Source organism: Oncorhynchus tshawytscha, linkage group LG03 (genome assembly GCF_018296145.1).
Source record: "Oncorhynchus tshawytscha isolate Ot180627B linkage group LG03, Otsh_v2.0, whole genome shotgun sequence".
Taxonomy (NCBI): domain Eukaryota; kingdom Metazoa; phylum Chordata; class Actinopteri; order Salmoniformes; family Salmonidae; genus Oncorhynchus; species Oncorhynchus tshawytscha.
Window position 1 is genome coordinate 68,467,198 of NC_056431.1, and position 24,832 is coordinate 68,492,029.

General features: G+C 42.9%; 1 protein-coding gene across 2 annotated transcripts in view; it reads right to left on the reverse strand.

The window, feature by feature from the left end:
• Positions 1-24,832, reverse strand: part of uxs1 (UDP-glucuronate decarboxylase 1) — a 113,130-nt gene that overhangs the window by 1,479 nt on the left and 86,819 nt on the right. Inside the window, exons 11-14 of one of the 2 annotated variants that reach the window (XM_042319889.1) lie at positions 23,918-23,961; positions 1,217-1,277; positions 650-707; positions 374-477 (exon numbers count right to left, since the gene is read on the reverse strand). In XM_042319889.1, the coding sequence (XP_042175823.1) occupies positions 374-477; positions 650-707; positions 1,217-1,277; positions 23,918-23,961 (267 nt within the window). Of the gene's footprint in view, positions 1-373; positions 478-649; positions 708-1,216; positions 1,278-23,204; positions 23,346-23,917; positions 23,962-24,832 lie in introns of those variants that run through there. The other variant, XR_006083133.1, reaches the window with a different exon arrangement.

The window sequence follows — 24,832 nt, forward strand, 5'->3', positions numbered from 1 at the left end:
GCCACCCCCATGCTTCACGGTTGGGATCGTGTTCTACAGCTTGCAAGCGTCCCACTTTTTCCTCCAAACATAACAATGATCACTATGCCCAAACAGTTATATTTTTGTTTCATCAGACCAGAGGACATTTCTCCAAAAAGTATGATCTTTGTCCCCATGTGCAGTTTCAAACCGTAGTCTGGCTTTTTTAATGGCGGTTTTGGAGCAGTGGCTTCTTCCTTGCTGAGCGTCCTTTCAGATTATGTTGATATAGGACTCGTTTTACTGTGGATATAGATACTGTGGTACTGTAAATATGAAGTTGTGTATGTACGCGCGTTTGTGTCTAGCACGTGTGTGTGTGTGTATCTAGTGTGTGCGTGTTTATACTGACCACAGGTTCCCAGCCCAGCATCATCTTGGCTTTGCGAATGTCGGGACGGCGTCTCCGAGGGTCGTCCTGCGCCTCTGGAAGGAATTGGATCTGACTGCGGCTCACTAAGTGTGTGTGGAAGGAGGAAGAAAGGAGGCAGAAAAGGGTACAGTTAGGTACAATCCAGACAGAGAACAGCAGCGATCTGGTATAGTTGAAGAGAAAGGGGAAGAACAAGTGAAAGAGTAAGAAAGCAAAGGAAGAAGTGGATGAGTGGTCTGTTGATCTGACACTCACCGACCAGACTCCTGATGAGCTCAGCAAACTCCAATATGGTGTGTTCTTCCGGGTTCCCCTACAGGCAGATTACATGAACCAACACAGAAGATCAATACACACACAGGAAGACGAAAGTACACACACACACACCTTTTCAGAAGCAATTTAGCTTCTGTGTGTTGCAAACAAAAAAATAGTTGTGTGTGTGTGTGTGTGAAAGCAGGACAATGTGGTGGATTAGAGCCACAGTGTGTGTCAGTAATGCACGTCAGTCAGCCCTCTACAAGACCTCTCCTACTGCTCTGAGATCTCCACCCATTCCATTTCCAGACAGGTACTACAGAAAACTGGTTGGTTGTACTGCTACAGCATGAAAAACAACTATTATACTCTGGCCTAGCTAGTTGTGTGTATGGAGAGGTCTTAGGTTACCATATAGTGTATTCAATATCAAAAATGGATAAAAGTAGTACTATAATATGGTATTGTTTTTTTTAGCCAATCATCAGACATGTATCAGTTCTTTTTGACAATTTGAAATACATGTAATGACATAGACAGAGGATACCGGTAGGTTGGATTTACCAGGTTGACTGGGCTGCTAATGTTACTGTTCATCAACGACACCAGACCATTCACTAGATCACTGGAGAGAGAGAGACAGACAGATAGACACAGAGAGAGAGAGAGACACAGAGAGTGACAGAGAGAGACAGAGACAGAGACAGAGAGAGAGAGAAATAATCAGTTATAGAACCCATTGCCCTTTATGGTTGTGAGGTCTGGGGTCCGCTCACCAACCAAGAATTCACAAAATGGGAAAAACACCAAAGTGAGACTCCGCATGCAGATTTCTCCAAAACACCAAATAATGCAGAGCAGAATTAGGCTGATACCCACTAATGATCCAAATCCAGAAAAAAGAGCCGTTAAATTCTACAACCACCTAAAAGGAAACAATTCCAAAACCTTCCATAGCAAAGCCATCACCTACAGAGAGATTAACCTGGAGAAGAGTCCCTAAGCAAGCTGGTTCTGGGGCTCTGTTCACAAACACAAACACACCCCACAGAGCCCCAGGACAGCAGCACAATTAGACCCAATCAAATCATGAGAAAACAAAAAGATAATTATTTCCAATGTGTCAGTAATTAACAAAAAAACAGAGCAAACTAGAATGCTATTTGGCCCTAAACAGAGAGTACACAGTGGCAGAATACCTGACCACAGTGACTGACCCAAAATGAAGGAAATCTTTGACTATGTACAGACTCAGTGAGCATAGCCTTGCTATTGAGAAAGGCCACCGTAGGCAGACCTGGCTCTCAAGAGAAGACAGGCACACTGCCCACAAAATTAACTGGAAACTGAGCTGCACTTCCTAACCTCCTGCCAAATGTATGACCATATTAGAGACAAATTGTTTCCTTAAAATTACACAGGCCAAACACAGAATTCGAAACAAATTCAATTTTGATAAACTCCCATATCTATCGGGTGAAATACCACAGTGTCGAATTACAGCAGCAACATTTGTGACCTGTTGCCACAAGAAAAGGGCAACCAGTGAAGAACAAACACCACTGTAAATTCAACCCATATTAATGTTTATTTATTTTCCCTTTTGTACTTGAACCATTTACACATCATTACAACACTGTATATAGACATAATGACATTTACAATGTCTTTATTCTTTTGGATCTTTTGTAAGTGTAATGTTTACTGTTAATGTTTATTATCCATTTCCATTTGGGGCGGCAGGGTAGCCTTGTGGTTAGAGCGTTGGACTAGTAACCGGAAGGTTGCAGGTTCAAACCCCTGAGCTGACAAGGTACAAATCTGTCGTTCTGCCCCTGAACAGGCAGTTTACCCACTGTTCCTAGGCCGTCATTGAAAATAAGAATGTGTTCTTAACTGACTTGCCTGGTTAAATAAAGGTAAAATAAAATAAATAAATAAAATTTCACTTTCTTTGGCAATGTAAGCATATGTTTCCCATGCCAATAAAGCCTGTTAAATTGAAATTGAATTAAAAGAGAGAGAGAAGTGAGAGGTGTGACAGAAAGATTAATACCCCCAGGATGTGGTGTGAAAACAGAGATCACACCATACATCAACTGCCATGGTGCTAAGATGAATACCCAGTCAATGTTTCAACGCTCCTAAACTTCATTGGCTTCGCTTTGACCAAAAAGAATCTGACAAGGCCGGTAAGAGCTTCTAATTATCTCCAGATAAAACATTCAGCCATTAGCAGGTATGTAGATGGCACACAGTACATTCAGCCATTAGCAGGTATGTAGATGGCACACAGTACATTCAGCCATTAGCAGGTATGTAGATGGCACACAGTACATTCAGCCATTAGCAGGTATGTAGATGGCACACAGTACATACAGCCATTAGCAGGTATGTAGATGGCACACAGTACATTCAGCCATTAGCAGGTATGTAGATGGCACACAGTACATACAGCCATTAGCAGGTATGTAGATGGCACACAGTACATACAGCCATTAGCAGGTATGTAGATGGCACACAGTACATTCAGCCATTAGCAGGTATGTAGATGACATTCAGCCATTAGCAGGTATGTAGATGGCACACAGTACATTCAGCCATTAGCAGGTATGTAGATGGCACACAGTACATACAGCCATTAGCAGGTATGTAGATGGCACACAGTACATTCAGCCATTAGCAGGTATGTAGATGGCACACAGTACATTCAGCCATTAGCAGGTATGTAGATGGCACACAGTACATTCAGCCATTAGCAGGTATGTAGATGGCACACAGTACATTCAGCCATTAGCAGGTATGTAGATGGCACACAGTACATTCAGCCATTAGCAGGTATGTAGATGGCACACAGTACATTCAGCCATTAGCAGGTATGTAGATGGCACACAGTACATACAGCCATTAGCAGGTATGTAGATGGCACACAGTACATACAGCCATTAGCAGGTATGTAGATGGCACACAGTACATTCAGCCATTAGCAGGTATGTAGATGGCACACAGTACATTCAGCCATTAGCAGGTATGTAGATGGCACACAGTACATACAGCCATTAGCAGGTATGTAGATGGCACACAGTACATTCAGCCATTAGCAGGTATGTAGATGGCACACAGTACATACAGCCATTAGCAGGTATGTAGATGGCACACAGTACATTCAGCCATTAGCAGGTATGTAGATGGCACACAGTACATACAGCCATTAGCAGGTATGTAGATGGCACACAGTACATTCAGCCATTAGCAGGTATGTAGATGGCACACAGTACATTCAGCCATTAGCAGGTATGTAGATGGCACACAGTACATACAGCCATTACAGCCATGTAGATGGCACACAGTACATACAGCAGGTATGTAGATGGCACACAGTACATACAGCCATTAGCAGGTATGTAGATGGCACACAGTACATACAGCCATTAGCAGGTATGTAGATGGCACACAGTACATACAGCCATTAGCAGGTATGTAGATGGCACACAGTACATTCAGCCATTAGCAGGTATGTAGATGGCACACAGTACATACAGCCATTAGCAGGTATGTAGATGGCACACAGTACATTCAGCCATTAGCAGGTATGTAGATGGCACATTCAGCCAATAGCAGGTATGTTGGCAGCCAATAGCAGGTATGTAGATGGCACACAGTACATTCAGCCATTAGCAGGTATGTAGATGGCACACAGTACATTCAGCCATTAGCAGGTATGTAGATGGCACACAGTACATACAGCCATTAGCAGGTATGTAGATGGCACACAGTACATTCAGCCATTAGCAGGTATGTAGATGGCACACAGTACATTCAGCCATTAGCAGGTATGTAGATGGCACACAGTACATACAGCCATTAGCAGGTATGTAGATGGCACACAGTACATACAGCCATTAGCAGGTATGTAGATGGCACACAGTACATACAGCCATTAGCAGGTATGTAGATGGCACACAGTACATTCAGCCATTAGCAGGTATGTAGATGGCACACAGTACATTCAGCCATTAGCAGGTATGTAGATGGCACACAGTACATACAGCCATTAGCAGGTATGTAGATGGCACACAGTACATACAGCCATTAGCAGGTATGTAGATGGCACACAGTACATACAGCCATTAGCAGGTATGTAGATGGCACACAGTACATTCAGCCATTAGCAGGTATGTAGATGGCACACAGTACATACAGCCATTAGCAGGTATGTAGATGGCACACAGTACATTCAGCCATTAGCAGGTATGTAGATGGCACACAGTACATTCAGCCAATAGCAGGTATGTAGATGGCACACAGTACATTCAGCCATTAGCAGGTATGTAGATGGCACACAGTACATTCAGCCATTAGCAGGTATGTAGATGGCACACAGTACATACAGCCATTAGCAGGTATGTAGATGGCACACAGTACATTCAGCCATTCAGCCATTAGGTATGTAGATGGCACACAGTACATTCAGCCATTAGCAGGTATGTAGATGGCACACAGTACATTCAGCCATTAGCAGGTATGTAGATGGCACACAGTACATTCAGCCATTAGCAGGTATGTAGATGGCACACAGTACATTCAGCCATTAGCAGGTATGTAGATGGCACACAGTACATTCAGCCATTAGCAGGTATGTAGATGGCACACAGTACATTCAGCCATTAGCAGGTATGTAGATGGCACACAGTACATTCAGCCATTAGCAGGTATGTAGATGGCACACAGTACATTCAGCCATTAGCAGGTATGTAGATGGCACACAGTACATTCAGCCATTAGCAGGTATGTAGATGGCACACAGTACATTCAGCCATTAGCAGGTATGTAGATGGCACACAGTACATTCAGCCATTAGCAGGTATGTAGATGACATTCAGCCATTAGCAGGTATGTAGATGGCACACAGTACATTCAGCCATTAGCAGGTATGTAGATGGCACACAGTACATTCAGCCATTAGCAGGTATGTAGATGGCACACAGTACATTCAGCCATTAGCAGGTATGTAGATGACATTCAGCCATTAGCAGGTATGTAGATGGCACACAGTACATTCAGCCATTAGCAGGTATGTAGATGGCACACAGTACATTCAGCCATTAGCAGGTATGTAGATGGCACACAGTACATTCAGCCATTAGCAGGTATGTAGATGGCACACAGTACATTCAGCCATTAGCAGGTATGTAGATGGCACACAGTACATTCAGCCATTAGCAGGTATGTAGATGGCACACAGTACATTCAGCCATTAGCAGGTATGTAGATGGCACACAGTACATTCAGCCATTAGCAGGTATGTAGATGGCACACAGTACATTATGTAGATGGCAGTACATTCAGCCATTAGCAGGTATGTAGATGGCACACAGTACATTCAGCCATTAGCAGGTATGTAGATGGCACACAGTACATACAGCCATTAGCAGGTATGTAGATGGCACACAGTACATTCAGCCATTAGCAGGTATGTAGATGGCACACAGTACATTCAGCCATTAGCAGGTATGTAGATGGCACACAGTACATTCTACCACTCATATGAAAACACTACATTAAAAAGGCCCATCATTTTTAAAATATCAATATTAAACTATTTGTGGGCAACAATTAAGTACCTTACTGTAATACATTTCCATTCAAATGGGTAAAAATGACCTTTTAGCAAAAAAATAAATACTTTTGGACTGTCTGGGAGTGGTCGGAGTGGGGAGGGGGAAAGTGAAAACTAGCGGTTATTGGCAGAGGTTTGGAACTATTATTGGTCTATTAACCACCATGATGTCACCATGGAAAGCCGAAATTCCCGCCCATGCAAACCTGCTGATGAGAAGGTTCTGTGTAGATTGTATTTTCAACCAACAACTATCAGGAAATAACACTGACCAACACTTTTCACACTTTTACAGTGTTGGTTTCATCATCTGTTGTACAATATGATACAAAACAATTTTGACTGGACTGGGCTTTCAATGGCGTCCTAATGATACAATTGCCTTCAGAAATATTCACACCCCTTGACTTGTTCCACGTGTTGTTGTGTTACAGCGTTCAGAATGTACTATCTACAAAAAAATACCCCATAATGACAAAGTAAAAACATGTTTTTAGACATTTTTTGCATCTTACTACATTGTACAGTCTGAACATTACCCCACCACCCCTCTCCGTTCTCTCACCTCACCCCTCTCACCTCCCTGTTCCTGTGCCGGTGAAGGACAAAGGAAGATGCTATAGAAAACCCTCACACCGTCTCTGTGCTTTGTCCACAGTAGAGATGAGAGAATAGCAGAAAAGCACAAAGAAAGACAGACAGGAAATACACTGAGAAAGAGTGTGTGTGTTGTCAAGGACAGTGCAGTGGTACAGTATGTCAGGAGGAGCCAAGAGACACAAAGACACACTATTGATTTATGAGAGTCATTAGTCTGGTTCCATTTTCACCCTGAGCTGCTCATTACCCTTAAAGGGATAATCCACCCTCTAAAATCAGAAACTCCTGTCAATTTTGTGAAAGCCCATGTTCTATCAGTGGGTAAAATAAAATGTCTCCGTATGATTTAACTTCTAAGTGGTCCATCTGTGAAATCAGGAAAATGTGTAGGAATGCGTCATAGCTACATTGTTTTCATTACTGGAGATAGTGTATTATCTCCCATTACATTTCATAACACTTTTAAAACAATTACCGACACTCCAGATTGCCAAATCAGTCAATAGATGGTATGGGCATACTTGTCTAGAACACATCAAATCAGTTTATAACATTGTGACAAAGTATATATTTTGCTTTGATGTGCTCAATCTAAACAGTGTACCGAATTATTCAATTCAGTTTCTCCTACAGGTACCATCTTGCAATGCGCCAAGTGTGGAAAAGGGCCATTGTTGCCATAGCAATATAGTCTGCACTGGCTCTGGGCAGAGAGGAACTGCAAGCTGAACTCGATGATATAGACTCCTAAATTGATAGTGCAATTTGTTTAGGTGGTTTTACAGCTAACTAGCTACTTCAGATGCTGATATTGACTTTGGTATTATTGTGTGTAACTAGCTAGCTAGCCAGCCCAGAGAGAAAGCATTGCATTGAGTTTTGCAGTCGACTTGAGCTGCAACAGATTTCCAATGATTTTCACGTTGGAACAAATCTTGTTAAAACGACAAATTGAAACATTTGTTGACCAAAAATACACAATATATACAAAAGTATGTGGACATCCCTTCAAATTAGTGTATTTGTCTATTTCAACTAAACTTGTTGCCAACAGGCATATAAAATCCAGCACACAGCCATGCGATCTCCATAGACAAACAATGGCAGTAGAATGGCCTTACCGAAGAGCTCCGTGACTTTCAACAAGGCACCGTCATAGGATGCCAACTTTCCAACAAAGTCAGTTGGTCAGATTTCTGCCCTGCTAGAGCTGCCCCGGTCAACTGTAAGTGCTGTTATTGTGACATGGAAACATCTAAGAGCGATAATGGCTCAGCCAGGAAGTGGTAGGCCACACAAGCTCACCGCCAAGTGGGTACAATGTAAAATGGGACCACCAAGTGCGTACAATGTAAAAAATTGTCTGTCTTCGGTTGCAACACTCACTACCGAGTTCCAAACTGTCTCTGGAAGCAACGTCGCGATTAATGAAATGGGTTTCCATGGCCAAGCATCCGCACATAAGCCTAAAATCACCATGCACAATGCCAAGCGTCGGCGGGATTGGTGTAAAGCTCGTCGGCATTGGACTCTGGAGAAGTGGAAACGCCTTCTCTGGAGTGATGAATCACGCATCACCATGTGGCAGTCCGACGGACCAAGGTGGGTTTGGTAAATGCTAGGAGAACGCTACATGCCCCAATGCATATTGCCAGCTGTAAAGTTTGGTGGAGGAGGAATAATGGTCTGGGGCTGTTTTCATGGTTCCAGTGAAGGGAAATCTTAATGCTACAGCATACAATGGGATTCTAGACAACTCTATGCTTCCAACTGTGTGGCAACAGTTTGGGGAATGCCCTTTCCTGCTTCAGCATGACAATGCCCATGTGCACAAAGCGAGGTACATACAGAAATGGTCCCCTCAGCAATGTTCGAACATCTAGTGGAAAGCCTTCCCAGAAGAGTGGAGCCTGTTATACAGTGCCTTCAGAAAGTATTCAGACCCTTTGACTATTTCCACATTTGATTAAGTTATTATGGAGCTATCGATATTATGGAGCTTTATTCTAAAATGTATTAACTTCTTCGATATAGGGGGCACTCTTAATTTTTGGATAAAAAAACGTTCCTGTTTTAAACAAGATATTTTGTCACGAAAAGATTTCCGGGATCATGAATACAGCCTCAAGCTCATTACCATAATGCAACGTTAACTATTCATGAAAATCGCAAATGAAATGAAATAAATATGCTAGCTCTCAAGCTTAGCCTTTTGTTAACAACACTGTCATCTCAGATTTTCAAAATATGCTTTTCAACCATAGCAAAACAAGCATTTGTGTAACAGTATTGATAGCTAGCGTAGCATTTAGCGTTAGCATTCAGCGGGCAACATTTTCACAAAAACAAGAAAAGCATTCAAATAAAATCATTTACCTTTGAAGAACTTCAGATGTTTTCAACAGGAAATGCCCCAGATTCTGAAGGCGCTGTGTTCCAATGTCTCCTTATATGGCTGTGAGTGCGCCAGGAATGAGCCTACACTTTCTGTCGTTTCCCCAAGGTGTCTGCAGCATTGTGACCTATTTGTAGGCATATCATTGGAAGATTGACCATAAGAGACTACATTTACCAGGTGCCCGCTTGGTGTCCTCCGTCGAAATTATTGCGTAATCTCCAGCTGTGTGCAATTTTCCATTTGGTTCAGAGGAGAAACCAAACTGCCACGAATGATTTATCATCGAATAGATATGTGAAAAACACCTTGAGGATTGATTCTAAACAACGTTTTCCATGTTTCTGTCGATATTATGGAGTTAATTTGGAAAAAAGTTTGGCGTTGTAATGACTGAATTCTCGGGGTTTTTTCTTAGCCAAACGTGATGAACAAAACGGAGCGATTTCTCCTACACAAATAATCTTTTTGGAAAAACTGAACATTTGCTATCTAACTGAGAGTCTCCTCATTGAAAACATCCGAAGTTCTTCAAAGGTAAATGATTTTATTTGAATGCTTTTCTTGTTTTTGTGAAAATGTTGCCTGCTGAATGCTAGGCTTAATTCTATGCTAGCTATCAATACTCTTACACAAATGCTTGTGTAGCTATGGTTGAAAAGCATATTTTGAAAATCTGAGATGACAGTGTTGTTAACAAAAGGCTAAGCTTGTGAGCCAATATATTTATTTCATTTCATTTGCGATTTTCATGAATAGTTAACGTTGCGTTATGGTAATGAGCTTGAGGCTATAATTACGCTCCCGGATACGGGATTGCTCGACACTAGAGGTTAAATTGCTTTTCCCCTCATCAATCTACACACAATACCACATAATGACAAAGCAAAAACTGTTTAAAACCCCCCAGAAATATCACATTTACCTAAATATTTAGACCCTTTACTCAGGACTTTGTTAAAGCACCTTTGACAGCAATTACAGCCTCAAGTCTTCTTGGGTATGACGCTACAAGCTTGGCACACCTGTATTTGGTGAGTTTCACCCATTCTTCTCAGCATATCCTCTCAAGCTCTGTCAAGTTCGATGTGGAGCATTGCTGCACAGTTATTTTCACGTCTCTCCAGAGATGTTCGATCGGGTTCAAGTACGGACTCTGGCTGGGCCACTCAAGGACATTCAGAGACTTGTCCCGAAGCCACTCCTGCGATGTCTTGGCTGTGTGCTTAGGGTCGTTGTCCTGTTTGGAAGGTGAACCTTCGTCTAAGGTCATGAGCCCTCTAGAGCAGGTTATCAAGGATCTCTCTGTACTTTGCTCCATTCATGCTGCTGCCACCACCATGCTTCACCATAGGGATGGTGCCAGGTTTCCTCCAGACGTGACGCTTGGCATTCAGGCCAAAGAGTTGAATCTTGGTTTCAACAGACCAGAGAATCTTGTTTCTCATGGTCTGAGTCTTTAGGTGCCTTTTGGCAAACTCCAAGCAGGCTGTCGTGACTTTTACTGAGGAGTGGCTTCCGTCTGGCCAATACCGTAAAGGCCTGATTGGTGGAGTGCTGCAGAGATGGTTGTCCTTCTGGAAGGTTCTCCCATCTCCACAGAGGAACTCTAGAGCTCTTTTAGAGTGACCATCTGATCACCTCCCTGACTAAGGCCCTTCTCCCCCGATTGCTCAGTTTGGCCAGGCGGCCAGCTCTAGGAACAGTCTTGGTGGTTCCAAACATCTTCCATTTAAGAATGATGGAGGCCACTGTGTTCTTACTATTGGTCGACCGATTATCTATTTTCAACGCCGATACCGATTATTGGCGGCCCATAAAAGGGTAGACACCGATTAAATCGGCCGTTTTTATTTTTTTTATTTGTAATAATGACAATTACAACAATACTGAATGAACACTTATTTTAACTTAATATAATACATCAATAAAATCAATTTAGCCTCAAATAAATAATGAACATGTTCAATTTGGTTTAATTAATGCAAAAACAGTGTTGGAGAAGAAAGTAAAAGTGCAATATGTGCCATGTAAGAAAGCTAACGTTTGTAGTTATTATAGGAATTATAGGACTACTTCTCTCTACACGATTTGTATTTCATATACCTTTGACTATTGGATGTTCTTATAGGCAATTCAGTATTGCCAGTGTAACAGTATAGCTTCCGTCCCTCTCCTCGCTCCTACCTGGGCTCGAACCAGGAACACATCGACAACAGCCACCCTCAAAGCAGCGTTACCCATGCAGAGCAAGTGGAACAACTACTCCAAGTCTCAGAGCGAGTGATGTTTGAAACGCTATTAGCGCGCACCCCGCTAACTAGCTAGCCAATTCACATCGGTTACACAAGCCTAATCTCGGGAGTTGATAGGCTTGAAGTCATAAACAGCGCAATGCTTCAGAAGAGCTGCTGGCAAAACGCACAAAATTAATGCTTACGAGCATGTTGGTGCCTACCATCGCTCAGTCAGACTGCTCTATCAAATCATAGACTTAGTTATAACACAACACACAGAAATACGAGCCATATGGTCGAGCCATATGGTACGGAACCGTTTCATATTTTATCTAACGGAAACTATCATCTCATTGAAAACAAAAACGTTTATTCTTTCAGTGAAATACGGAACTGCTAACCTGTTTCATAAATTTTAAAAATCTAACATTGATGTTTATGGTTAGGTACCCAAACTTTTTTTGGCCCAAACTGTCTTTGTTAGGAAGAAATAGTCTTCATATACCCTGACTCTGTTGCAAGAGAAGTGACACAATTGGAGCAACAACAGACCTTTTTCGCGAATGCCGATTGTTATGAATCAGCCATTCCGATTAATCGGTCGACCTCTAGTTCTTACCATAAATGTTGCATACATTTTTTGGTATCCTTCTCCAGATCTGTGCCTCGACACAATCCTGTCGCGGAGCTCTAGGGACAATTCCTTCGACCTTATGGCTTGGTGTTTGCTCTGACATGCACTGTCAACTGTGGTACCTTATATAGACAGGTCAGTGCCTTTCCAAATCATGTCCAGTCAATTGAATTTACCATAAGTGGACTCCTGTCAATCATAGGAATTAGTGGTTTGGGGTGCATTATCCCTTTAACTCTTTCCCTGAGGCCTGGACGGCCCCGCCTCTTTCCCTGAGGCCTGGACAGCCCCGCCTCTTTCCCTGAGGCCTGGACAGCCCCGCCTCTTTCCCTGAGGCCTGGACAGCCCCGCCTCTTTCCCTGAGGCCTGGACAGCCCCGCCTCTTTCCCTGAGGCCTGGACAGCCCCGCCTCTTTGCGTAGATCACACATATTGATTACTACAACCATGGTGACTCAGAATAACTGCTTTACATTCCTTCACGTTGTGTGTGTTTGCGCGCGTGTGTGTGTGTGTACCGATTATCCTGAACAGACTGGTGATGAGGTAACTGACATGTCGAGGAGACGGAAGTGGAAACCAACGCGAGTTTAACACACGTCTCAGAGTAATTAAGATTGATGAACACATTAGGCACAACTCGTTAAGGACACTGGTTTGCATATGGATAGAGCAGATTATGGTGACCCCTCACTTCCCCTCCATCACTCCTTTATTCATTAGGTGACTTCCTCCCCTGCTACAGGTGCAGTTTGTCATAGTGTGACATCGTTGACAGCGGTGACAGAGGCGGCCTAGGGGAGCTGTGATGCTGTTTCGGCATATTGACACACTGATTGTGTCTCTATCTCTCTGCCTCTCCAAACCCAGACAGCTAACCTCCGATGATAGTGTGTGTGTGTGTGTGTGTGTGTGTGTCTGTGCACAGGAGTCATGTGATTCTCTTTAAACTAAGCTGCTTCTGTCTTCTCCTCCTCTCAGCTCTCACGGGTCAGAGAACCTGTCTAGGTCTGGCTCAGGTATCTGGGTCAGGTATCTGGGGCTTCAGTGGTCCAACAACACAGCAGTCCACTGGCTGTTATGCCAGAAGAGTCACGAGATGAGCTGAGTGCATCAGGGGGAAGTAACTCAGGCTTATTTCTGCACTCTATAACACACTCTCTTAATTTAGTTGACACACCATTCTAGAACACACACAGACACAGTGACCCACACAAGTGCAAGCATGTGCTAACGCACAAGTTCACAATGCACACACACGTTAGTAATTTAGCAGACGCTCTTATCCAGAGACATACAGTTAGTGTATTCATCATAAGCTAGCTAGGTGGGACAATCACATCTCAGAGTCAATAATCAGCAAGTTAAGAATTTCACTGTACTTGTGCATGTGATAAATTAATAAAACGCACGCACGCACACTCAGTCTCTCTTCCAACACATGGGGAAAAATGTGGACATCCTCTGAGGGGACAGTTTTGAATACAAATATCTGTCATTAAAGCGAGATTTATTAGTCTGATTTGTGAAGGTCTACTGAGAGATATAAAACAGGATGGATCAGAGAAGCTAACAAAATACAGAGATAATAAACAGACACGTCCATCACAGAGATCCATCACAACACAGACAAGTCCATCACAGAGATCCATCACAACACAGACACGTCCATCACAGAGATTCAACACAAACACGTCCATCACAGGGATCCAACACAACACAGACACGTCCATCACAGGGATCCAACACAACACAGACACGTCCATCAGAGAGATCCATCACAACACAGACAAGTCCATCACAGAGATCCAACACAAACAAGTCCATCACAGAGATTCAACACAACACAGACACGTCCATCAGAGAGATTCAACACAAACACGTCCATCACAGAGTTCCAACACAAACACGTCCATCACAGGGATCCAACACAACACAGACACGTCCATCAGAGAGATCCAACACAAACACGTCAATCACAGGGATTCAACACAACACAGACACGTCCATCAGAGAGATCCAACACAACACAGACACGTCCATCAGAGAGATCCAACACAACACAGACAAGTCCATCACAGAGATTCAACACAACACAGACACGTCCATCACAGAGATCCAACACAACACAGACACGTCCATCAGAGATCCAACACAAACACGTCCATCACAGGGATCCAACACAACACAGACATGTCCATCACAGGGATCCAACACAAACACGTCCATCACAGGGATCCAACACAAACACGTCCATCACAGGGATCCAACACAACACACAGACACGTCCATCAGAGAGATCCAACACAAACACGTCCATCACAGAGATCCAACACAAACACGTCCATCACAGAGATCCAACACAAACACGTCCATCACAGGAATCCAACACAACACAGACATGTCCATCACAGGGATCCAACACAAACACGTCCATCACAGGGATCCAACACAGACACGTCCATCAGAGATCCAACACAAACACGTCCATCACAGAGATCCAACACAAACACGTCCATCACAGGGATCCATCACAACACAGACACGTCCATCACAGGGATCCAACACAACACAGACACGTCCATCAGAGAGATCCAACACAAACACGTCCATCACAGAGATCCAACACAACACAGACGAAAGTACCAAAGGACCATGGGTGTGAGAAGTGTGTGTGTGCTCGCATATGTGGATCTATAAATGCTTGTGTGTTTGATGTGATTGAGTGTGATGTCACTGTTTGTGTGTGTGTATGTGTATGTGTGTATATATATATGGCCAAACACATGGTGTTGTGTCAGTGAGTTAGAACACCCAGGTGGCAGACAGGCTCCTAAAGCACCAAGAGGCTTTGGGTGGAATTAGAACTCAGGGAACACACATTCTGTCGACGGGAGATAAAAACACACCCAGCAACACGCAATCTAGACAACATTTACCTTTTGTCTGCTTCTTGATCCCAGGGCAAGAAAAGTACTGTCTGGAAACAAAGCTCACGATATGCTATAACACCTTGGAGCTGGAAGAAGAACCAACACCAGACAATATACCATAACACCAACACCAGACAATATACCATAACACCTTGGAGCTGGAAGAAGAACCAACACCAGACAATATACCATAACACCTTGGAGATTAAATCAAAGCTTATTTATCCCGTGCGCCGAATACAACAGGTGTAGACCTTACAGTGAAATGCTTACTTACAGGCTCTAACCAATAGTACAAAAAAAAAAAAACAATGCAGATAGCCCGGTTAGCCAATGTGCGGGAGCACTGGTTGGTCGGCCCAATTGAGGTAGTATGTACATGAATGTATAGTTAAAGTGACTATGCATATATGATAAACAGAGAGTAGCAGTAGCGTAAAAGAGGGGTTGGGGGGCACACAATGCAAATAGTCCGGGTAGCCATTTGGTTACCTGTTCAGGAGTCTTATGGCTTGGGGGTAAAAACTGTTGAGAAGCCTTTTTATCTTAGACTTGGCACTCCGGCACCGCTTGCCATGCGGTAGTAGAGAGAACAGTCTATGACTGGGGTGGCTGGGGTCTTTGACAATTTTTAGGGCCTTTCTGTTTCAGTTTCCTGCCTGGCACGGAAACTGCTCGGCCTCCGGTCGCAAGGCACTACAGGGCAATGCGTATGGCCCAGTACATCACTGTCAGAGGAAGGCCCTAAAAATGGTCAAAGACGCCAGCCACCCCAGTCATAGACTGTTCTCTCTACAACCACATGGCAAGCGGTACCAGAGCGCCAAGTCTAGGACAAAAAGGCTTCTCAACAGCTTTTACCCCCAAGCCATAAGACTCCTGAACAGGTAATCAAATGGTTACCCGGACAATTTGCGTTGTGTCCTGCCACCCCCTCTTTTACGCTGCTGCTACTCTCTGTTCATCATCTATGCATAGTCACTTTAACTATACATTCATGTACATATTACCTCGACTAACCGGTGCCCCTGCTCATTGGCTACCCAAACTATCTGCATTGTCCCACCACCCCCCAACCCCTCTTTTACGCTGCTGCTTCTCTCTGTTCATCATATATGCACAGTCACTTTAACTATACCTACATGTACATATTACCTCAAATTAGCCCGACTAACTGGTGCCTGTATATAGCCTCACAACTGTTATAGCCTCGCTACTGTTATTTTCACTGTTGTTTTTATTTCTTATCTATTATTCACCTAATACCTATTTTTTACTTAAAAATTGCACTGTTGATTAGGGCCTGTAAGTAAGCATTTCACTGTTGATTAGGGCCTGTAAGTAAGCATTTCACTGTTGATTAGGGCCTGTAAGTAAACATTTCACTGTTGATTAGGGCCTGTAAGTAAGCATTTCACTGTTGATTAGGGCCTGTAAGTAAACATTTAACTGTTGATTAGGGCCTGTAAGTAAGCATTTCACTGTTGATTAGGGCCTGTAAGTAAATTTCACTGTTGATTTCAAGCTTTCACTGTTGATTAGGGCCTGTAAGTAAACATTTCACTGTTGATTAGGGCCTGTAAGTAAACATTTCACTGTTGATTAGGGCCTGTAAGTAAACATTTCACTGTTGATTAGGGCCTGTAAGTAAGCATTTCACTGTTGATTAGGGCCTGTAAGTAAGCATTTCACTGTTGATTAGGGCCTGTAAGTAAGCATTTCACTGTTGATTAGGGCCTGTAAGTAAGCATTTCACTGTTGATTAGGGCCTGTAAGTAAGCATTTCACTGTTGATTAGGGCCTGTAAGTAAACATTTCACTGTTGATTAGGGCCTGTAAGTAAGCATTTCACTGTTGATTAGGGCCTGTAAGTAAGCATTTCACTGTTGATTAGGGCCTGTAAGTAAGCATTTCACTGTTGATTAGGGCCTGTAAGTAAACATTTCACTGTTGATTAGGGCCTGTAAGTAAGCATTTCACTGTTGATTAGGGCCTGTAAGTAAACATTTCACTGTTGATTAGGGCCTGTATTAGTAAACATTTCACTGTTGATTAGGGCCTGTAAGTAAGCATTTCACTGTTGATTTGTAAGTAAGGGATTAGGGCCTGTAAGTAAACATTTCACTGTTGATTAGGGCCTGTAAGTAAACATTTCACTGTTGATTAGGGCCTGTAACTAAACATTTCACTGTTGATTAGGGCCTGTAACTAAACATTTCACTGTTGATTAGGGCCTGTAACTTTCAAACATTTCACTGTTGATTAGGGCCTGTAAGTAAGCATTTCACTGTTGATTAGGGCCTGTAAGTAAACATTTCACTGTTGATTAGGGCCTGTAAGTAAGCATTTCACTGTTGTATTTGGCGCATGTGAAAAAAATATACCTTGATATGATACTAAGCACAGATGGATAAATAAAGGTTTCACATATTTTCCAGACCTGAGCTATTTAATGTAGGTGTTTTATTTATTACATTTACTTGTGGAATGTTACCGAATAGATAACAACAATAGAAAGAATAATCTGGTGTCATTGGTAGAGAGCCAGGCGGAGAATGGAGTGAAAGTGCACTGTACTGTAAGTACGCAACAATGCTGTGGGCCTGGTGGAACACTGGAATACAAAAGAAGCCATCCACACTTGATGGGCTATCAGCAAGACATAAGACTTGCCCAGTTTAGGGACTTTAAATGTATTAATGGATGTTTGCGAGGCATGTCACTTCACCCATCTCTTTGCATAGCCCACAACATGCAGTCTTTTCTAACCCTATCTGAATGGATCCATAATAAATTACTATGGGAATAAATATCACTGAATTACATAAATATTGGAGTAAAGTAGGCTAATGCAATTGAAGACAACGAATGGTTTCTTACTGAAAAACCCAAAAGTCATCCTATTGTTCTAATAGGATTTGAAGCAATAGCTTACCCGCGTGTGGTCAACTATTTCAGCACCGTTTCGCACTGCTTTGAGACAAGCATGAGGAGTGGTCTTGATAAATCAAATCAGATTCTTATTTTCACTGAACCTCCATTTGAGTATAGGTTAGCCTACAATTAGGGTGTGGAAATGTTAGGTTTATTTTGCTCTTCACTCGGAGTTGCTTAGTAGCCTAGGCCTACTCCAGACCGGTCTTGTTGTACAGCGCCATTTTCCCCCGAATGGAAACGCTGAGGCCTACATAGGCTACTGTAAAATGCATTTTTGTTTTTCTTGGAATAGAAACACCATAATATTATTCAATTTAATTCAGCTATATTTCTAATTGTATAACCAGCACAACAAATACAATAATCATTTACAAACAAATTATAATCAATCCCATATAGTCTGTTGTAACAAAAAAAGTTTTTAAAGTCTCTATTACAGCTAAAATTTAAAAAGTCAAATGCATTCATTATTTCAATCACTTTAGCCGACATGTTGCGGTTTATTCAATGTTTAATTATTCAAGGCTCCATTTGTTATTTTGTTTTATAACTAAAATGTTTGACTGTATTTAAAGACATGGATGACTTGTATGCTGTGTGATGCACAAATGAATGATTGATTGATATACTGATATACTTTCTGACAATAAGTAAGTTAGGCCAAAACAGCTACAGTAAACAGGACTCCTAGGTCTACAGCTCCATGTCATTTCAATTACTTAGCTTCTCAAAGACGCCCTCTGGTGGTCAAACTAGTATTAAATGGCAACAATGGCTGACAGTAAAATACTATGACGTCGTGCCATCCCATACCGCAGCACCCTGCAAGCTGCGCTGCAGTATGACGCAACTTTTAAAGGAAGAACCACTGTACAGTATGTGCATGTTTGCACAAGAGAGCGTTGCCGTGCCTATGAGTGAGTGTGTGGGTGCGCCTGTGCACTCGTGCGTGTCTGCTCGCACATACAGTACCAATCAAACATTTGGACACCTACTCATTCAATGGTTTTTTATTATTTTTACTATTTTCTACATTGTAGAATAATAGTCAAGACATCAACACTACGAAATAACACTTATGGAATCATGTTGTAACTAAAGTGTAAAACAGAACAAAATATATTGCTTCAAAGTAGCCACCCTTTGCCTTGATGACAGCTTTGCACACTCTTTGCATTCTCTCAACCAGCTTCACCTGAAAGGCTTTTCCAACCATCTTGAAAGAGTTCCCACATATGCTGAGCACTTGTTGGCTGCTTTTCCTTCACTCTGCGGTCCAATTCATCCCAAACTATCTTAATTAATTGGGTTGAGGTCAGGTGATTGTGGAGGCCAGGTCATCTGATGCAGCACTCCTTCACTCTCCTTATTGGTCAAATAGCCCTGATACAACCTGGAGGTGTGTTGGGTCATTGTTCCGTTGAAAAACAAATGATAGTCCCACTAAACGCAAACCACATGGGATGGAGTATTGCTGCAGAATGCTGTGGTAGCCATGCTGGTTAAGTGAGCCTTGAATTCTAAATAAATCACAGACAGTGTCACCAGCAAAGCCCCCCAACACCATCACACCTCTTCCTCCATGCTTTACGGGGGAAAAGGCATGCGGAGATCATCTGTTCACCTACTCTGCGTCTCACAAAGACACGGCGGTTGGACCCAAGGATCTAAAATTTGGATTCATCGGACCAAAGGACAGATTTCCACCAGTTTAATGTCTATTGCTTGTGGCCCAAGCAAGTCTCTTCTTCTTCTTATTGGTGGCCTTTAGTCGTGGTTTCTATGCAGCAACTCGACCATGAAGGCCTGATTAACACAGTCTCCTCTGAACAGTTGATGTTGAGATAGGTCTGTTACTTGAACTCTGAAGCATTTATTTGGGCTGCAATTTCTGAGGCTGGTAACTCTAATGAACTTATCCTCTTTAGCAGAGGTAAATCTGGGTCTTTCTTTCCTGTGGCGGTCCTCATGGGAGCCAGTTTCATCATAGTGCTTGAGGGTTTTTGCGACTGCACTTGAAGAAACTTTAAAAGTTCTTGAAATGTTCCGTATTGACTGACCTTCATGTCTTAAAGTAATGATGGACTGTTATTTCTCTTTATTTGTACTGTTCTTTCCATAATATGGACTTGGTCTTTTACCAAATAGGGCTATCTTCTGTATACCACCCCTACCTTGTCACAACACAACCTGCATTCCAGGTGGCTACCTCATGAAGATGGTTGAGAGAATGCCAAGAGTGTGCAAAGCTGTCATCAAGCTGTCCATCATCATCACTAACACTTTTTTGGTTACTACATCAGTCCACGTGTGTTATGTCATAGTTTTGATGTCTTCACTATTATTCTACAATGTAGAAAATAGTAAATATAAAGAAAAACCTTGGAGTAGGTGGGTCCAGACTTTTGACTGGTACTGTATTTGCGTCTCAGCCACTGTAGCATAATTAGCGGTGGTAGGTCCAAGTGGCTTGCTGCATGGAAAGGAATGTAGTGGCCTTTAAAAAGCCACTGAAGTTTACCAGGCTGTATGTCACACTAACAACCACTATGCTCCTACTGGGAACAGGCTCAAACTGGTCTGATCACATTATCAACCACTATGCTCCTACTGGGAACAGGCTCAAACTGGTCTGATCACATTATCAACCACTATGCTCCTACTGGGAACAGGCTCAAACTGGTCTGATCACATTATCAACCACTATGCTCCTACTGGGAACAGGCTCAAACTGGTCTGATCACATTATCAACCACTATGCTCCTACTGGGAACAGGCTCAAACTGGTCTGATCACATTATCAACCACTATGCTCTGACTGGGAACAGGCTCAAACTGGTCTGATCACATTATCAACCACTATGCTCCTACTGGGAACAGGCTCAAACTGGTCTGATCACATTATCAACCACTATGCTCCTACTGGGAACAGGCTCAAACTGGTCTGATCACATTATCAACCACTATGCTCCGACTGGGAACAGGCTCAAACTGGTCTGATCACATTATCAACCACTATGCTCCTACTGGGAACAGGCTCAACCTGGTCTGATCACATTAACAACCACTATGCTCCTACTGGGAACAGGCTCAAACCGGTCTGATCACATCAACAACCATTATGCTCCTACTGGGAACAGGTCCAAACTGGTCTGATCACATTATCAACCACTATGCTCCTACTGGGAACAGGCTCAACCTGGTCTGATCACATTAACAACCACTATGCTCCTACTGGGAACAGGCTCAAACCGGTCTGATCACATCAACAACCATTATGCTCCTACTGGGAACAGGCTCAAACCGGTCTGATCACATCAACAACCACTATGCTCCTACTGGGAACAGGTCCAAACTGGTCTGATCATATTAACAGGCCCAAACTGGTCTGATCACATCAACAACCACTATGCTCCCACTGGGAACAGATCCAAACTGGTCTGATCATATTAACAACCACTATGCTCCGACTGGGAACAGGCTCCAACTGGCTACCTGCTCATCAGCCATCCATCAATATAGACCTCCTTTTTCTCTACATGTTTTATTCATGTTAAATTGACTAAATAAAAGTTTTAATTAAAAAAACGAATGATGCAAAAATCATTCACAAAACGATCCTGTGATATTATGCAAGGTGTTTTCTGTGGGCCAGTTCTAATGAAGCCCCTATAAATAATAACAACACAATAACAAATCCACGCTGGTGTGATGAAACCAGAAATTGCTACAACAGGTACCTTCGGGTTCATTGATGAAATACACAGACAATGCTGTAAGGATCTGTATAGATGAGAAAACTCCTCTGTAGATTTAGTTTGCAGGGCTACAGGGCAAGACAACATACATGGATTATAAACTAATGCTTTAGTTTACTGCACCACCTAAAATAAATAATGGTCTTAAAGCAACAAGACTCACATCTAGTAGCAGAACAGAGAAAGGAGAGACAAAGACAGCGCTAACGAACAAATTAAAGAGTGCTGTGATAAAAACAGTTCCTATTCCACCATCATATAAAAAGGTCCAAATGTCTCCCACAATTCCAAGTGACACCACGCCCAAATCAGCACCGTCAGGTGCTAAAGTATCGGAGTCAACATTGTCTCCCTCTGGCTCTCCCGAGGCCTCAGCCACGTAGGTGAAATGCATCGTGGGAAGTGACAAAAGGTTTGCCGTCTTGAATTCGTGCTAGACAGAGGTAAGTCTGCGAGGCAAGTCTGCGAGGCACAATAAGTCTGTGAGGTAAGCCTGTGAGGGAGGTCTGTGAGGTAGGCCTGTGAGGGAGGTCTGTGAGGGAGGTCTGCGAGGCACAATAAGTCTGTGAGGTAGGTCTGTGAGGTAGGCCTGTGAGTGAGGGAGGCCTGCGAGGGAGGCCTGCGAGGGAGGCCTGCGAGGGAGGCCTGCGAGGGAGGCCTGCGAGGTAAGACTGAGGGCAGACAGTCAAATGTGTAATAATGGTGGGTTACAATAACATGCTTTGCTGGTCTTAGACATTATCAAATGTTTGAACGTGACTTTTACTTTGAGGGTGACATTTCATCGAAGTCTTTTTGAATAATTGCAGCGATGCTCTTTTTAACATTTCATAGCTACTTAGTGCTCTGCCCGTGTTCTTTCAGAAGAATAAAATGTCACCCAGAGTCTTGGCTTGGCAATGTAACGCCGTGGGTAGGGAAATGGGACTCTTAAGTCCACCAAATCCACTGATTCACAGACTATGGAAGTCATTAAGCAAAGTCAGGCTGTCATAGGACCTGGTTGAGAGAGGAGAAAACTTAGAGGAGAGGTTGCATCAAGCTGTTTATACAAGCCTAATTAAAGACATTCACGTTCCAGGTAAACGGTTTGCCCCGAAGGATGATAGGAGAGCTTCAAATACCCATCCTCCTTTGATCTCGCTCCTTCTAAATTGCAGAATGTGTGTGTGTGTGTGTTGTGTTGTGTTGTGTTGTGTTGTGTTGTGAGATCAGACTGCACCGTCGATGAAAGCAGGGCTGATTAAATTATTCTCCAAAGATCATTCAAACACACACACAGACAGACATGCACACACAGACAGACATGCACACAGCAATCGCCAAAACCTTTGAAGACTGAGGATGTGGATGAGGCGGTGTGTGTGTGTACGTGATGGAGAGAGAGAGGGGTGTTAGCATTTAATCCCACCACCTTTGTAATCTAAAGCAAATATTACCTTTCTCTCCCCTAAAAAAACTTGTGGTCGGAGTTCCCATGTCCAGCCAGCCGCCTGTCCATTGCCTCCAGATTCCTGCGAGTGTTACAAAGTTGATATATCCAGACCCCTACGCCCCTCCAACCGAGCCCAACTATCAGTCTGTGTGAAAAGCAAACACTGCCGCCTTTCAAATGAACAAAGCCATTTCCACCTTTGAAATACTGTCAATTACTAGAAAGAATTAGTGATCTTTGGGAAGATTCCCTCCCTGGTTATCCAACCTTCCCTTCCCTTAGAAGAGAGAACATGCATGCTTAATGGTCTGGGCCTTCAGAGCCCATAGAATATTAACGCTACCACATACCACCACAATGTTCTGCTGAGAGACAGACACCTGCATGCACACACACCCACACACACACAAACACACAAAGTGATGATAACCATATTGCTCAGGCATGGTTTTTTTTCTTCCCCTTTCCACTGAGAGACATCGTGTCTTAAAGAGAGACATTTAAAGAAAGACATTTAAGCTACCCAGCGGGCCGTCGGTCTTCTGCCCGTATCCACTGAATACAACACCTGAATACACAATTCTAATCCAATCTGTCGGACACATTCACAGAAACAGCATGCAGAGATACACAGACAACACAGACATCAACAAATGGAGAGCAAGATAAAACTGTAAGCTTCTGTGAACAGTGTTAGATGTGTTCGCTCAGGCTTACCTCACATACTGGAAGGCCCTCGTCTGGGATCCACTACCATACACCTATATAAACAAGGTGATATGAAACAATCTTATTCAGAATCAGATTCTTGACATATTCAGAGAAAGACAGGTAGGTGCTACATGACGGACCAGAGAGACAAGTCTGTCTGTCCATCTGTCTGACTGAGTGAATGAGTGATGGTAATACTACAGCTGGTAGAGTGTGTGAGATGAGAGGAAACGTATGGGTGAGGAGACAGTGAGAGTGATGGAGTGAGAGTGACAGAGATAGTGATACAGCGTGTCAGTGACAGAGAGAGAGAGATAGTGATTTAGAGTGAGAGTGACAGAGAGAGATAGTGATACAGTGTCAGTGACAGAGAGTGGTAACAGAAGTAACAGTGGCAGGAGTAACAGCGGTAACAGTGTAGTAGTAGTAACAGTAGTAACAGTGTAGTAGTAGTAACAGTAGTAACTGTAGTAGTAGTAACAGTAGTAACAGTGTAGTAGTAGTAACAGTAGTAACAGTAGTAACAGTGTAGTAGTAGTAGTAACAGAGTAGTAGTAGTAACAGTGCAGTAGTAGTAACAGTAGTAACAGTGTAGCAGTAGTAACAGTGTAGTAGTAGTAACAGTAGTAACAGTGTAGTAGTAGTAGTAACAGTGTAGTCATAGTAACAGTGGCAGTAGTAACAGTGGTTGTAGAAAAAGTGGTAGTACTAACAGAAGTAACAGTGGTAGTAGTAACAGTAGCAACAGTGGTAGCAGTAACAGATGGCAGAAGTGTAACATTGGTAGTCATAGTAACAGTGGTAAGAGTGGAAGGAGCAGTAACAGTAGTAACGGTGGCAGTAGTAACAGTAACAGTAGTAACAGTGGTAATAGTAACAGTAGTAACAGTGGTAGTAGAAACAGCAGTAACAATAGTAACA